This window comes from Canis lupus, chromosome 25, assembly GCF_003254725.2.
Source record: "Canis lupus dingo isolate Sandy chromosome 25, ASM325472v2, whole genome shotgun sequence".
Taxonomy (NCBI): Eukaryota; Metazoa; Chordata; class Mammalia; order Carnivora; family Canidae; genus Canis; species Canis lupus.
In genome coordinates, this window is record NC_064267.1 from 7,706,785 (window position 1) to 7,723,365 (window position 16,581).

General features: G+C 37.4%; 1 protein-coding gene and 1 long non-coding RNA gene across 5 annotated transcripts in view; one reads left to right on the forward strand and one right to left on the reverse strand.

The window, feature by feature from the left end:
- Window positions 1–848: 848 nt before the first annotated feature.
- The window catches only part of BRCA2 (BRCA2 DNA repair associated), a 63,642-nt gene continuing 47,909 nt past the window's right edge, over window positions 849–16,581 (reverse strand). For 3 of the 4 annotated variants that reach the window (XM_049101152.1, XM_025462540.3, XM_049101151.1), the window contains 7 exons: window positions 15,313–15,434; window positions 14,548–14,746; window positions 14,170–14,333; window positions 13,944–14,082; window positions 5,500–5,744; window positions 3,433–3,579; window positions 849–2,104 (listed from right to left, as the gene is read on the reverse strand). In XM_049101152.1, the coding sequence (XP_048957109.1) occupies window positions 1,466–2,104; window positions 3,433–3,579; window positions 5,500–5,744; window positions 13,944–14,082; window positions 14,170–14,333; window positions 14,548–14,746; window positions 15,313–15,434 (1,655 nt within the window). In that variant the 3' untranslated portion in view covers window positions 849–1,465. Of the gene's footprint in view, window positions 2,105–3,432; window positions 3,580–5,499; window positions 5,745–13,943; window positions 14,083–14,169; window positions 14,334–14,547; window positions 14,747–15,312; window positions 15,435–16,581 lie in introns of those variants that run through there. The other variant, XM_049101153.1, reaches the window with a different exon arrangement.
- On the forward strand, window positions 1,995–11,380 carry LOC125753618 (uncharacterized). Its single transcript, XR_007405854.1, has 2 exons — window positions 1,995–2,131; window positions 5,354–11,380. It is a non-coding gene; the product is annotated as an uncharacterized LOC125753618 (long non-coding RNA).

Here is a 16,581-nt window from a genome sequence, read left to right on the forward strand (position 1 = left end):
AAGTGATAGTTGAGTATCACAAATTGCTTTTACCTTTTATCCCTTATCATGCAGTGTACATTCTTGACTCTATAATCATTGTCACTTTTTAGGAGATAGTGTCTACATAGACTTAAGCTTCATAGTTTGCTTACATAGCTTTGCTATATTATTTACAATGTACAGAAAAAAGAAGTGTGCATGATATCTCTACATGATCTAAATGGCAATGAAGAATGGAAGAGGTACTAGCAATGTAGGTTTTCTAGGAATGTAAAAAAAAGGTAAAACTCTTAAATTCTTTTTGTTCACCTGAGATTCTAGAGTGGGTCACTTGGAAAATGGCTGGGGTGTGAGGACGAAATTGTTTTATGAATAAGACTTAAATCACACAGTAATAAGACTGGTACATTTGAGTTAAACAGCTACAGAATGGGCTGCTATGTTGATACTTTTTAGAGGAGAGAAAAATCAAGGATCATAGTTATGAGAGAAAAACATTGCTTCTTAATAGATTTATTCTTGGCTTTGAAATGTGTTTATGATTAGATTTGAAAACATGTTATTTTATATAAATTTAAGACATATTAAAAGATCTGATTGAAGAATTTCTCCATGTTATGAACTCCTAGTTAGAACTGCATTCTCTTTTTCTATTAAACATAAGAAGGTAACAAATGAGGATGTCCTCTTATATTGAACTATCGGTGTCTGCCATGGTGGTCAGAGAAAACCAGGTTTAAAGGAAGTACCTGCTGAGTCCTCTAATAAGGCTAAAAAAAGCAGGTAGCATCACTTCAAATTGAAAGAAAGATTTTTTCTTAAGCTGCAGATGATCATTTTGTTAAAAAAAAAACTATGAAATCTGATTTAAAAGCATTTGAATTTTTAATTGAAATAATTCAGCAATCACACTAGAATCATAAAAAGGAATCACATTGAGGATTCTGTTTTTCTTGCACTTATGCTGACGTAAGGTTAAAGAACTGGTCCAGAGAGAGCACTGCTGTTTGTTCCTTACTCCTCCTGACTTTTGATCAGGATACAACTATAAGAGAACCAACACGTTTATTAAGGAAAACTGGTTCATAGTAGGTTACCTCCGAAAAACAAAACAAAACCAAGTCACCTAAAAAGAACTACAGGAGTCAAAATAACAGTACTTTGAAACCTACTTTCATTTAATTAGGGACACAATTTAAAGAAAAAGTGTGTTTACTTTGTAAAATATACTTGATCATATCCAATCATAAGAGTTTAAAGGAGATTTTTTTTCTTGATTAGCTAATAAATACACAATTTTCAGACACATAACTGAAATAAAGTACACCGACCAGTACAGAGATAGGCCAGGTTTCCTAAGATAGACAAGCACACAGGAGATTTGGGATGTGGTCTTTCTTGTCTCATTATGCACATCTTGACATACAGGTTGAGGCTGTGTTTTCCACACATTGGAAAGGTTGAGTCAGTCACCAATTCATTGTCATTTTTGTGTTTGTTGCCTCTGCAGTCTCAGAGATGTCCTTTTCAGATCACTTGTGTTCTGTACACGGGGCTCCCGCTTCCTGGTGCAGGCCTGGGGGCTCTCGGGTCCTCTGACCCCGGGTGCAGTAGAATGCCTTTTCAGTCCAAGATAATCTTTTGAGCTCGTGGGAGCAGTCCTGGTAGAGTCACTGACAGACACAAGTTGATGTTCTCCTGGTGAACCCAACAAAAGGGCTTGGGTGTTTATCATTGCGAGTTCTTCGTCTGCTATTGAATCACTTTCCAAAAGGGAAAGGTCATTAAATTTACGTGGAGTCATCTGTGGAGAATTCAACTCTTTCTTCTTTATCAGTGTTTCATATTTGGTGCCGCAACTCCGTGGTGGCTGAAATGCCTTCTGTGCAGCTGGAGAAACAAATGTACAAATGGGACTGACAGATGGAGGTAAAGGCACTCTACTCAAAAAGTCCAAGGCTCTTCTCTTTTTGCAGGTTTTTGGGTCATCCATCTCTTTCTCCTCTTTACAATAAGACTTTGAAGTCATTTGGGTTGATCCAGGTATGGGGACAGACTTCTCTTTTGGCTTACAAAGTGATAAAGGACTCTGATAATTCATCTCATTATTGGGAGAAGACATCTAATAAAAAGACAAAAAGCAGCCAAGGTAACTATGCACTAATGTAGAAAACATCAGCAATTTAGCTTTTCGTTAGAATTTTTTTTAAAGATTCATTTCTTTATTTTAGAGAGAGAGGAGAATGGGGGGGGGGGGAGGGAAGGGGAGAGGGTGAGAGAATCTCAAGCAGAGTGTAGAGCCTGACATGGGGCTCAATCTTAGGACCCTGAGATCATGACCTGAGTTAAAACCAAGCGTCAGATGCTTAACTGAGCCACCCAGGCACCCCTCATTTGAAATATTTAAAGCACACAAATACCACATACAATCTCACTCCCCTCATGACTCATAGGTCAGATGATTCCAAGAGACATTTATATGATTGTGCTTATTTTGTAAAGAAATAGTTTTGCATAAAAGGATACAGAAATGACAGGAAAAGAAAGAATGAAGACTAACTGTACTAAAAGATAAAAAAGGAGGTAGGGGGATATAACTTATGCATTAATCTTTTCTATTAACAGTTTAAAAAAGAAAAGCATTTTTAAACCACTCTAAGAGCATAGACTACCTAGGTTCTAGTAGGTATACTTTTCTGGTTTTGTGACTTTAAGCATTGTTCAACCTGTCTAGGCCATAGTTTCCTCCTCTGTAAAATGGAGATAATTTCATCCCCTGGATCATTGTGAAAATTAAGTGAGTTAATACAGATACACTTAGGGATCCCTGGGTGGCGCAGCGGTTTAGCGCCTGCCTTTGGCCCAGGGCGTGATCCTGGAGACCCAGGATCGAATCCCATGTCAGGCTCCTGGTGCACGGAGCCTGCTTCTTCCTCTGCCTGTGTCTCTGCCTGTCTCTCTCACTGTGTGTCTATCATAAATAAATTAAAAAAAAAAAAAAAATTTAAAAAAAAAAAAAATACAGATACACTTAGCAGCTGTTAGCTACTTAGAATTAGTCATCAGCCAGTATTACAGACCTTATGGCTTGATCTGCATATATTGTGACCTAAAGAGTTAAATCAAACTGAGCTTCGAAACAACCTTGGTTGTATAGGATAGTCCTCTGAGGAAAAAGATACAAAGTATTTCCCATCACATGTACTTGCAATGCTAAAAATGAAAGCACCGGATTGTAAAATTTGCCCCCCAAAGAATGTTACGTTCTGGCTTTGATAAACAAGATACAATTTCCAGATAGCTAATACTTACAGGAGCCACGTAACAATTAACCACACTTTCAAGTCAAGTTTAATTACATTTTATCATGTTTACTAGGTATACAGCAGACTTTATTACTGCCTTCTTATGTAATTTTTATAAAAATCCCTTAAATTTACATTAACTTACCAGAAATTTATTTCCTATGCCAAGGACTATTTGAGCTGTGTGTGGCTCTGAAGCATAGTCTTTAGTCGGGGTGGACAACTTGGGATCATTTGCATTAAGTATATGCACAAGTTTGTTTTCTGCATCATTGTAAAACATACCAATATTCTATGAAAATAAATGGAAAAAGCTGTTTTGTAAAATGATACACACATATTCATGTTTTCAGAAAATAATACTTTTTAAAAAAGAAAAAAAAGGTTCAGACCAGAAAAAAAAGAATGGCACACCCCAAGCTTGATAGCAACTGTCAAAAAAAAAAAAAGGCCAGTATAAAAATGCAAAGCCAACACAGTTGTTGGAGGGAGAGGAGTGTGTGTATGTCAGGAAAGGAAAGAGATGAGAGAGATCTTTCCAATCATCTACTTTAGTAAGCAAGGTTTCACATGACAATGGTTTCGGAGCTGTAAGATAGGCTCAAGTTCTAGCTCCATTTCCTACCTGACAGCTGTAAATCATCTAACATCTATGGAAGCCTTCAGTTAGTAGTCAAATCGCCTCATGTCTATTCTAAGAATTCACTGAAACAATGTGTAGGTTAAACCATATAAAACTGTTGTTTCAGAAATTACAGTTGGTCGAATACCAGCAATTTTAGAGGATTTAACCTAATTCATGAGAGTGTTTTGTAAAACTTAAAAAATGCTATGTAAATGTCAGTTGTCTCAGAACTGCTCTTGAACAGTCTCAGAGAAAACCTGGATGTACTCTGCATGGGAGCCAAATAATGAATATAACCCCAACTTTACTCCCAATGTAGAAACCAGATAAATCAGAGTGTTATTCTTCACTATGTATATTGAGTCTTAGGTAAAATATTACACAAACTGCCTTCAAGTAGCTGGCTATTCTAATGTTTTTAAAATATAATTTTATTTTTATATATCTTGAATAATGCATATTTCCAATATTAAACAAAGAGGCTTACCTTGAAGATTCTTTTCTAGTTAGTAATTTATAAAATCCAAAGTTTTATTGGAAGGCAGCATTGTATAGTAGTTAATATTTGGGCTATATATTCAGATGGCTTAAGTATGAATCCTGCTTTTAATAGCTTGGCTGTATGACTTAACCTCTCTATTGGTCATTGATAAAAACGGGAAAAAAGCTTCTACCTCATAGGGTTAGTGGAAGAATTAAACGCGACAGGCTTTGAAGAAAGCCTGACATGCAGTAAGCACTCTAAACTGTAGCTAATATCATTACTTTCTGTATATATAGACTTAAGCATAAAAAACGTACATTATCCAGAGAAATAGTTTCAGTTTTCTATCTGGCAGTATTTCAAAGTTATAAACTATAAAATACTAGATATGAAGTTTATTTTTTAAAGTTTTTATTTATTTATTCATGAGAGACAGAGAGAGAGAGAGAAAGAGAGAGGCAGAGACACAGGCAGAGGGAGAAGCAGGCTCCATGCAGGGAGCCCGATGTGGGACTTGATCCTCAGTCTCCAGGATCACGCCCTGGGGCTGAAGGTGGCACTAAACCGCTGAGCCACCCAGGCTGCCCCAAATTTATGTTTTAAACTTATCTAGGGACGCCTAAGTGGTTCAGCGGTTGAGTGCCTGCCTTCAGCCCCAGCGTGATCCTGGAGACCTGGATGGAGTCCCACGTTGGCTCCCTGCATGGAGCCTGCTTCTCTCTCTGCCTGTGTCTCTGCGTCTCTCTTTCTCGCTCTCTCATGAATAAATAAACAATATCTTTAAGGAAAAACAACAACCCATAAATTTGTAACCTGTGTGTTATTAACTAACTACATTACCAATTGCTATGAACCATGGGTGGCTCATATTATTCTTGTTGTTCACATGGTCTGTAGTCCTGAATATCCTCCTCACAATTTCCCCTCACTCCAGCTGTTGTCCTCTCATCTCTTTAGGGTCGTGAGCAATTTACACATGATGAAACCTCACCTTACGCTGTATCTCAACTACCCAATTTTCACAGAAGCCACCACTTCCTTAATATTTGACCATCAAAATAGGAAAATGCCAAAATGCATGGTAATGCACAAATTAATTTTACCTCAACAGTATTTTTCATTTTGTGGAATGTCTCTTGAAAATGCTCCTCCTTTGGACTGGCAGAAAACCTGGAAAAATCTCCAGCAAATAAAGTAGGAATTCCTGATTTGGCTTCTGGTCGCCACTGGAGGTTGCTTGCAGCAATTAATGTGTAAGGTTTAATAATGTCTTCATTAAAATCAGTCCAGAACTTTATTGCCAATAAATTATGGCATTCATCTGACAAATAGACCACAGGAGCAAGACCTAAGGAAACAAAAAAAAATGAAACACCAAACGTCTATATATATAATATATATATATTTTTTTTATTTTTTATTTTTTATTTTCATAGTTTATGTAAAAATATATTTGACCAAAATGTAGAAAAAGTGATACTGTTATATATGATACAGTTGCATCTAATGAATCTAAATGAAGAGTGTGGGTTTTATTCAATTGCACAATTTGCTAGTGTACCTTCTGGGTAGTGTGATGCTTAATAAATAGGAGTGAGGGGCAGAGGATTTGGATAAGCTAGAAGCAGGGTAATTTTGTCAGAATTGTAAACTTGAGTTGGCCCCCACACTGTTGGGGAATGTGGAATGTTTCAGCTCTGAGATGTTAATCAAGAAAGCAGAAATTACAACAAAGCCAAAGTGTGCAGCCCTGCCTACAAAATACTCCATATCCAGTTTAATCAGGAGTTTCTTGGTCTTTTATTAACTTGGTCCTGAAGAAGGAATTAAAGTCCTACATAAGTAAATCTTCAGTTTGCCATTCCCTGAAGAATAAAGGAGATGAAACTAGGCCAATTACTTTATCTCTACTTTGCTGTCAGAGAGGCCCCTTCTGCCCAATATTTGTTAACAACTCCTCAGTTATTGATGGGTAGTGGTCTTCCTGATAGGACCTCTCTAAATAAGACTGAATACTACCACACTTATTCCTGCTGAGTAGACGGTCTCAGATCAGAGCAGAGCATGGGTCATTATTGGAATATGCTATCTGCTCCCCAGAGACCTATGTTGGATAAATTTTAAAAAATGCAAGGAACTTCTAATATGCTCATTTATTTTGGTATGCTACTGGTAAAAACAGATAAAAATAACTAAATTTAGAGACAGTTCAGGATTTCCAAAATAATCTGTTGCTTAATGTGCTAGAATTTTAGTGCCGATATGATGATAATATATTCTATTACTGAGGCCATGGGGAAGCAGGTATGCTCATATATTGCTGTGAGAATACAAATTTGTACAATCTTTGGGGAAAAAAATTGGTTGAACCTAGCAAAGTGAGACATATTTACCTTTCTACCCAGCAACTTCACTTCTAATACTCTATTCTGAAGATGTACTTCCAATAATAGATACATATGAACGAGACTCATGAAAACATTGTATACAAGGTTATTTGCTGAAGCACTGTTTGTAGGTAGTTATAAATAGTTTAAAGCAGATTATAGGACAGTAGTAGCATGAACCATGGCACATTCATACAATGCTGTACTATGCAGCTGTACAAAAGAATGAGGAAGAGCTCTGAAAACACAACAGTCCAAAATCTTTGGGATGAAGCAAAAGCTGTTCTAACAGGGAAGTTTATAGCAATACAGGCCTACTTCAAGAAACAAGAAAAATCCCTAATAAATAATCTAATTTTACGCATAAGGAAATAGAAAAAGAATAAACAAAACCCAAAGCCAGTAGAAGGAAAGAAATTATAAAGATTAGAACAGAAATAAATGAGAATAAAAACAACACAATGAAACCAGAAGCTAGATCTTTGAAAAGATAAACAAAATTGATAAACCAGAGTAAAGCCAGACTCATCAAGAAAAAAAGAGAAAGGACTCAAAATCACAAATGAAGGAGGACAAGTAATAACTGACACCACAAAAATACAAAGGATTATGAGAAGATTATGAAAAATTATATGCCAACAAACTGGACAACCTAGAAGTAATGCATGTAACCCTCCAAAACCAAATCAGGAAGAAACAGAAAATTTGAACAGACCAATTACCAGCAATGAAGTGGAATCAGTAATTAAAAAATTCCTGATAAACAAAAGTCCAGGACTAGATGGCTTCACAGGTGAGTTCTACCAAACATTTACATAGGAGTGGATAACTCTTCTCAAATGATCCAAAAACATAGAAGAGAAAGGAGAACTTCCAAATTCATTTGGTGAGTACATTATTACCCTGATGAATACAGATGCAAAAATACTCAACAAAATATTGTGAAACTGCATCTAACAATACATTAAAAAAAATCATTCACCACAATCAAGTGGGATTTATTCTCAGGATGCAGAATTGGTTCAATATTCACAGATCAATCACCATGATACATCACATCCATAAGAAAAGGGATAAACCATATGATCATTTCAATAGATGCAGAAAAAGGATCTGAAAAAGTACAATATCCATTCATGATAAAAATCCTCAGCGAAGTAGGGTAAGAGGGAATATACCTCAACATAATACAGGTCATATATGAAAAATGCATATCTAACATCATATTCAATAGTGAAAAACTGAGAGCTTTGCTCCTAAGGTCAGGAACAAGTCAAGGATGCCCACTCTCACCACTTTTATTCAATACTAGAAGTCCTAGCTCACCATTTTTATTCAAGCTACAGCAGACGGAGGGAAAAAAAAAAAAGAAGAAAAAAAAAGGTGAGGAAGAAGTAAAACCTGCACTATTTGCAGATGATATGATACCATAAAGAAAACTTAGACTCCACCAAAAAATTATGTGAACTGATAAATGAATTCAGTTAAGTTGCAGGATACAAAATTAATACACAGAAATCTGTTGTGTTTCTATACACTAATGACCAACTGGCAGAAAGAAAAATTAAGAAAATCTCATTTAAGATTGCACCAAAAAGAACAGAATAAGAATTAAAAAGAAATGAGGGGCGCCTGGGTGGCTTAATAGTTGAGTGTCTCCCTTTGGCTCAGGGCATGATCCCAGAGTCTAGGAACTGAATCCCACATTGGGCTCTCTGCGAGGAGCCTGCTTCTCCCTCCGCCTATGTCTCTCTGACTCTCTCTGTGTCTCTTGTGAATAAATAAAATCTTAAATAATAAAAAGAAGGGAGAAAGCTCCCTATAACCTGATTCTGTTAAGTAAAAAAAGAAAAGCACACCAAAAAAAAAAAAAAAGATTAAAGTTTGTTACCCTTCAAATAAGAAAGACGTGGCTATAAGAAAACATATACATGATGTATCTTTCCACTTGTAGAGAACAAACACAGGAAGGATAAACCAGAAATTAGAGAGACAGGGTGTGGGTAGAAAGAATCGGAGGAACAGTACTGGGGTAGAAGGGATGACAGAGTGACACTTGTCTGATATGTCCTTCTGCAGCTGACTCTTAGAATCACAATATTTCACACACCCTTCACGTAGCCCACAAACAAACAAACCCAACTAGATAGTAGAAAATCCAAAATAGAATACAAACATACTTCCTTGCTTTATCTATCTGAATGGGCCAAAAGCAATGGCACCTCTGTAGTAATCAGTACATAGTCTAGCAAGCAGATCTTGGCTATAAGCACCATTTTCTCCAAAAACAAACAAACAAACAAACAACCCAGGGTTCTTGGGAGAAGTAGCTGACTTGACTTGACTGGGGCAAGGAATGTACAGCATGAACCTGGAACATCTTGTGATGCCAAAAAGTATATAGGTGTGCAAAAAATTATAGGAGTCAACCTGAAAAAATTCCTGATGGCCAAATTTGAAACAATCTGAGCAACCAAATAATGCAAGTATTGAATTTTAACCCACAGAATAAAATACGTATTCATTAGTCCATACTGATATAAATCAATAAGGAAGTAAATCTGGGGAAAAGAGGCAGCTCTTTCTTACAGTAGAATTCCAATGACTTTCAATACATGTGGAAAGAAAAAAGGAAATCATTAGGCAAATACTACAATAAAATCTGTTGCAAACAAAATCAGCTGATGGATGCTAAAATTAATTGGTGAAAGTCTACAGTGAAATAGGACTTGCACAGTCTGAAAGAATCTGCTCCACGGTTAAGATTGCAGATACCACCTTACCCAAATAACTGAGGTTGCCACTCCCAGTAATAAGCAAGATCACATCAATAGCCCCTTGGTAGGACAGGCACAATACTGTTTCTGTGGTAATTTTGCCAAAAATGTGTAACTTTATTCCAATCATGAGAAAACATCAGACAAATCCAAAATGTGGGAAATGCTGCAAAATAATTGCTCAGTCTATTCAAGAGAGTCAAGATCACGAATAACAATTCCTCAGTCTTTTCTTGGTTAAGACTAGAGGAGAGTAAGGAGAAATGATGATGAAATGAAAGTGGGATCCTGGAATAGAAAAAGGAAAATAGCGTGACAAACTTCCAATTCAATTATATCTTTATAATGCCAGTGTGAACTTCCTGATTCTGATTATGGTACCATGGCCATGCAGGATGCTGACATTAGGAGAAGCGGGTGAGGGATATTTGGAAAGTCTATTACTTTTACAACTTTTCCAAAGGTCTGAGATTATTCAAAATAAAAAGTGAAAAAATTTCAATGCCAAAAATGGGAAGGGACCACTGGATAAGCCATGACAGGACTGAGGCACTAACTATTCAGTCCTACTATTTAGAATTCCTGGTCTCTATTACTGTAAGAATTATGTTTCTCTTATAAATGATAGGATGGATTCCATTCTCAGATAAATTGTTTATCCTGTTGCAAATGATGGCTGTTCAGTTTTTTCAATTTTGTAAGTAGATTTATTTAATGGATCTTAATCTTTAATTAAATATTCTTTTAGAGAACTATGTTTCCCAAGCATGTTCAATTTTCTGATTTTGGAATTTACCTCTAAATATATTCAAAACTTGATTACAGCCCTTCTGTCAAATGCCCTTCTTTATGTTTTTAGGGGCACCCGAGTGGCAGTCAGATAAGTGTCCGACTCTTGATTTCAGCTCAGGTTATGATCTCAGTGTTGTGAGATTAGGCCCCAAGTTGGGCTCCACGCTGAGCATGGACCCTGCTTAAGATTCTCATTCCCTCTACCTCTGTGCCCCCCACTACTTGCTCTAAAAAAAACCAAACAAACCCAAAAACCTATGTTTCCCCTCCACCTACCAAAGTAATATATGTTTACTGAAAAACACTTAGAAAATGCAAAATATAAAACTAAGCTTCCAGTATAGTTTCCTCACTTCATTTTTTCCTAAGTAGAGGTTTCATACCTAGATCAAATTGTATACAATCCCCCTGCCCCAAAACTACTTATTTCTCTAATTACCATGCATCTTGTACAAATGGTAACAACTTGACAAGGTTTTTAAAGTAACACTTTTAGAATGTTGGCACTAAAAAAAATCATGAAAATAAAAGAAGAAAATTATTTTGCAGCTTTATAGCCTGGGACTGCTTTTAACTTACAAGAATTCACTGTACCTTTTGAATTCTTTTTAGAAACTTTCACTGAAAGGATAAAGCACATAGCTTATTAACCTACATTCACAAATTTCCCCTCCAGTGCTGTTATGGTGTGGGTGCAGGCACCTCCATCTTCAGGACCCAGGGGGTGGTCCTCCAGTCTGTACTTTCAGGGCACACTGGTTATTGACAGCTCCCACCTGAGTTCCTTCCTGGCTCACCCTCAGTGAGGGGCCTGCGTCTGGAGGAAGCAAGCATCTAATGACTGGCCGGCCCCTTACTTCAAGCTGGCATGGCTCTGAAGGGCGGTGGCATCAGCAGAGTCCCCACAGGACCTTTGCTGCATCTGCACGGTACCTTGCCCTCTGCACGGCCTGGCAAGCCACTGCTCCCTCACAGGTGCTGATTCTGATGGCACCTTCGAATAAACTGGAGTCTGTTTCCCATGCAAACTGACCTAAGAAGCGGTCTCATTTAATGAATTCACTTTATACCAGTTTTTGTAATTTAGTAACAAAACAGACTGAACACTAGAAGTCCCTACTTTAAGCCCAATTCTCAAATGGGTTTGGTTTGGTTTTGTCAGCAGGAAGTATAAGAAAGAACACATAAGCATTAGAGCCTAATAGTATGGGTTCTGATCCTTTACATAACTGTGACCTTGGGCAGGTTATTTAACTTCTCTGAGCTCCAGTCTCCCCATCTGTAAAGTGGGATGATAACAGCAAATGAACAGTGTTACTATGAGGACTTTATGAAATTGTATAGACCTGAAGGTTTCAATAATTACCTGCTCACCTGCTCCTTTCTACCCCACCCAATTTTGTTAGAAGTAGGGATGTAAAGAAACTAAAACACAGTCCCTGTCCTTGAAGAGATCACAGTATCATTGGTAGGGAGGAGGTTCAGGACTGTGGGGACAGGACCATGGGTCATGTGATGGGTGCTAAAATGGATCAACCCATGACAAGCTGCAGCAGCCAGGCAGAGAAGCTCTAACCCTGGCAGAGGCACCTGGCTGGAGGGGGGCATGGAAGTTGACTAACACATGAGAATCATTCTTGAATTCTTCACGATGGGAGGACAAAGGCCATTTTGGAAGCAAAGTGAACACATATTTAAAGGTAGGAAGTGCTAAATGTTATATATAGGCCATCAGGAACATGACGCTGCACAGCTTAGCTGAGGTGTGTGGGGAGGTGGTTTAAGGCAGGCAGCTGAAGAGTTTTTCAGGCATATGAAGGAGTGTGGGTTTCATTTTCTAAGGGACAGGAGCCACTGAAGATTCTAGGCCAGGAAACATCATGATTGGATTTGGGTGTAAGATAACTAGTACTTTATTTAGGCTTAAGGTGGCACTTTGAAGCTTTCTATAACAGAATTTTCTTCCTCTAACATTTAATATCAAACTAAATAAAAACAGAAATTTTCACCAAAAACAGAAATGAGGGATACCTGATGTAAAATTTAAAAATTGGTGATGAAGAAAAGAAACAAGATTGTGTATAAGGCCAGGCACAGAAAAGGTCAGCTTTTAATCCCTTTCCCCAAACTGGTGAAATGATAGGAAACTTGAGAATTCTATTACCCTGAAATCTAAAGGAAAGCAAATGGTCCATATTTCCTTGCCTTCTTCCTCTTCTGATCAGAAATAATGAAAATGGCCGCAGGGGAAACAGGTGACCAGGACTGACCGACAGAAGTGAACATTCCAGGGTTAATGGGTTCAACTATGTCTTCCCAGAAGCTCAAGTCCTAAACCCTACTACCTGTGAATGTGGCCTTATTTTGAAACAAGGTTTTTGCAGATGTAATCAAGATGGAGTCATTTTGGTGGGTCTGACTTAATGTCCTTATAAAAAGGGTAAATTTGGACACAGACACGTACATGGGGAGAATGCCACATGAAGATGAAGCAGAGATTAGGGTGACACATCTAAAGCCAAGGAACACCAAAGAATGCCAGAAACCATCGGAAGCTAGGAGCAAGGCACTGAACAGATCCTCCCACACAGCCTCAGAAAGAACAAACTCTGCCAACGCCTTGATTTTGGGCTTCTGCTCTCCAGAACCATGAGCCAATGCATTTTGGTTGTGTAAGTTGCCCCAGTGCGTGGTGCTCTGTTATGGCAGCATTGCAAATTAATACACAGGGTGGCTCACTCAGCTAGGGAAAACAATGTAGAACAGAGACAGTATCTTCCAGGGACACACAGTATATAGTGGAAAGAAACTAATGTACTCAGCCACCATCTGGTAACCAAGGGGAAAACAACGACCTTGGATATGGTCAAGAACCACAGGGCCCTCCACATGTACCTCCCCCTACCTCCCCTCCTCACCACTATCTGCCCCGAGGCTGTCAGAAGCGATCTCAGGATCAGTCTCCACAAGCAGCCAGGCTCCTAGGACCGGAAGCATTCCTCGGGCTGTCTCCAGAAAGCTCTGTACACTGCCTCCTTTCACACCATCTCCTACCTTTTCCTATCTCCTGGAACACCTTCCCTGGTCAAATCTCCACTACCCTCAGCTGCTCCTGGAACTGCTGTCTTTCCTGGCTTCCTGTCACTGAAACCAGGCTCTCCTCTAATGCCACAGCTGCCCCGCAGACCTCTTGTGCACCCAGCAACCAAACTGGGGTAGGGGTCTCCCCTGCTCCTGCTCCCAGCCCTCTAAAAACATTCATCCTTGTTATTGGACCTTTTTCATCAGTATACCCTCTTACCAGCATGCTATTAGTTTTCTCATTGGAAAAAAAACGTTCTCTTGATCCCAACTCTCCTTGTGAGAGCGCTCCCCTTCCCTTCTTTGCTTAAAGCATGATCTTAAAATGCTGGCATTCGCTGTGTGTGTGCCCCTCCTTCTGTTCCATGTCCTCCCTGGTGCTGAAGCCAACAGTCCCTTCCTAACCCTCACCTCACTGGCTCAGCAATCAGACACTATCCGAGACATTTTAAAAGATATTTTTAGACAGTATCCATAAGAAGTGACAATTAAAAACACACTGTACATTACCTATTTTTTTCACAACAGAAACTACAAATCCTATTAGGTCCACCTCAGAACAAGGTGGTTGGAAGTCCGGATCCAACAGTTTGTTGAAGTAAAGGGGTTCCCTTGGCTGATAAACTTGGGATAGGATTTCATCTGATGCCTGCAAGGAAAAAAGATCAGAGTATGTAGAATATATGATCTAACAAGCATTCATCAAAATTAAAAAACTATAATGAAAAGTTTGTACTGGTAGTTGCTGGTACTGAGTTTTCTTTGTTGCTGTTAGCTGTGTGTTGGCTTTTCCAGATTTACTTTTAGATTGTGATGCTGCAAGATGATAGATTCTGTATCTCTTTCCTTCTATTAACAGGGAATATAAATCTGGTGATGGACGCCAGATACTCAATGTAACTAGATAAAGAGGAGAAAGACATAATGGAAGAACTGATGAGTGTTAAAATTCTTATAAAATAAATACCTTAACAACAGAGATTCAAGGATTATACCATTATTTTGTGGGCAGTGGTAGTGCATTTTTACCCCTCCGTATTAAAAAAAAACTTTATCTAGCATTTGAAGTCATTTTTATTAATAGTACTTTAACTTAAAAAATTTACATACTGACCTGAATCTTTTTCTTTTTTCCTGTAGCTTATGATACGTAACTTCCACACAGTTGTAACATCCCTTGGTAGAATTTGTTCTCCTTGCTCAGCAGATTCCATAGCCTTCTTGAATTCTAACTGGATCTGTGCTTGCTTCTTATCATTCAACATCTGTCTGTGATTATTCAAGGCTCTTAACTGCTCTTCACTAAAATAACCCTATGATCATTTAATATATTAAGGCAAATGACATTAGAATAAAAAAAGCAAACAAAACAAAAAACCTCATCCACTGTAAATGAATCCCTTTAAAAAGAGATAAAATACAACAGAATTCGAGTTCACTTTAACAATGTGACAATATAAAAATTGAGATTAATGTACTCAGCTCGTCACATAACAAATATTTTCAGGTGCCTTAAGCTGTTCACTTATCTTAGGTGACAAATTTCCTTAGGGTCAAGACAACTCCATACTTATAAATGTACTCTAATAATCATAACCACCATCAATGCTATAAATGGCTGACATTTGAATGCTCCCTGTATTTGAGGAGTGGAATTTGTATGTGTACGTGTATTTTTGTATGTGATAAATATATGAATTCACCTAGTCCTTACAATAACCCAATGAGGTAGGCACTAGTATTGTTTGCATGTTATAGAAGATGAAACTGAGGTACAGACAGAATAAATAATTTGCCAGGGAGGCCAGAAGACCGACTACAGCTTCCCACCATAAAGGATGATGGTTAAGACTCACTGTATGTTCTCTTACTCTCTCACCTCCAGGTCACTTGGGTCTGGTGCATTTGTCACTGCTTCATAAAGCTCTGCACCATCTTGCAGAGCACAGATCTGCTGTCTTGTTAATGCACATGATGGTATACACTGCTTTGTTATATTTTCTAGGAAAAATGCATCACTAATTAGCTAAAACACAAATTTAAAAACACTGAAAATTAGAGAAACAAGCAAAATGTACCCAAAGAAGCTCATGAAAACAGCATGAGCTGGTGAATCAAATATCGAGAGTCCAATTTTCCTGCAGATTTATATAGAATAGGAAGTTGAAAATCATGAAGAAATGCAGAACATTTTCAGCAAAAAAAAAGATAAAAACCCATAATGTCCTTTATGCAAAAAATACTATGATTTTTTTATTATTAAAATTGCTGCCACAGGGAAAACAAGATCTAGCACCAGGTGTAATAACATGAAAACTACAACAACAAAAAATGCAAAAGTTATATATAGGATATTGAAGAAAGAAAATGAAAAATGGCTTAGGGAAAATAATTTTTTTTGAGTGTTTATCTTTCCTTTTTACTGAATATATCTGACATATAACATTGCATATATTTAAGGTATACAATGTGTTACTTTGATACACTTATATATGTAATATGACTGCTACTGCACTGATATTTATTATATCACATTAGTACAATATTATTGTCTATATTCATTATACGATGCATTGGATCACCATAGCTTATTTACTGTTATTTTTTTTTTTTACCTTTAAACACTATCAATTTTATCCTCCCACCTCCCATCCACTGGTAACCAGCATTTTACTTTTTTTTATGAGTTTGATTTAGTTGTATTCCACATATAAGTGACATCATATAGTACTTGTCTAGGGGGAAATAATTTGGCAGTTTTTTCCCTTGCTATTCTTTCTCTAATACCAAAAAAGGATACTATAAATACTTTAGTACTGAAGCTTCAGAGGAAGTTTACTTAAGACTTTTGAAAATGCTGTTTATATGTTTTATTGTCTAAGACAACTGAAAGTATCTAAAAGCTCTCTTGTAAAAAAAAATAAATAAAAGCTCTCTTATGTTGAATAAAGAAGGGATAGTTTGGGGTCACTTCAATGCTTATCTGTATATCTATATAATAATATTTTTTAAAAATTTTAAAAACTCAGATACAGAAGTGGGAAAGAGAAGTCTACTATTCAAAATAAAGACAATTCACCCAATTACAGAGGTTAAATCAGAAGCCTCTTAAAAACACAAAAGCAAAAACAAAGAAACTTGTTCTCAG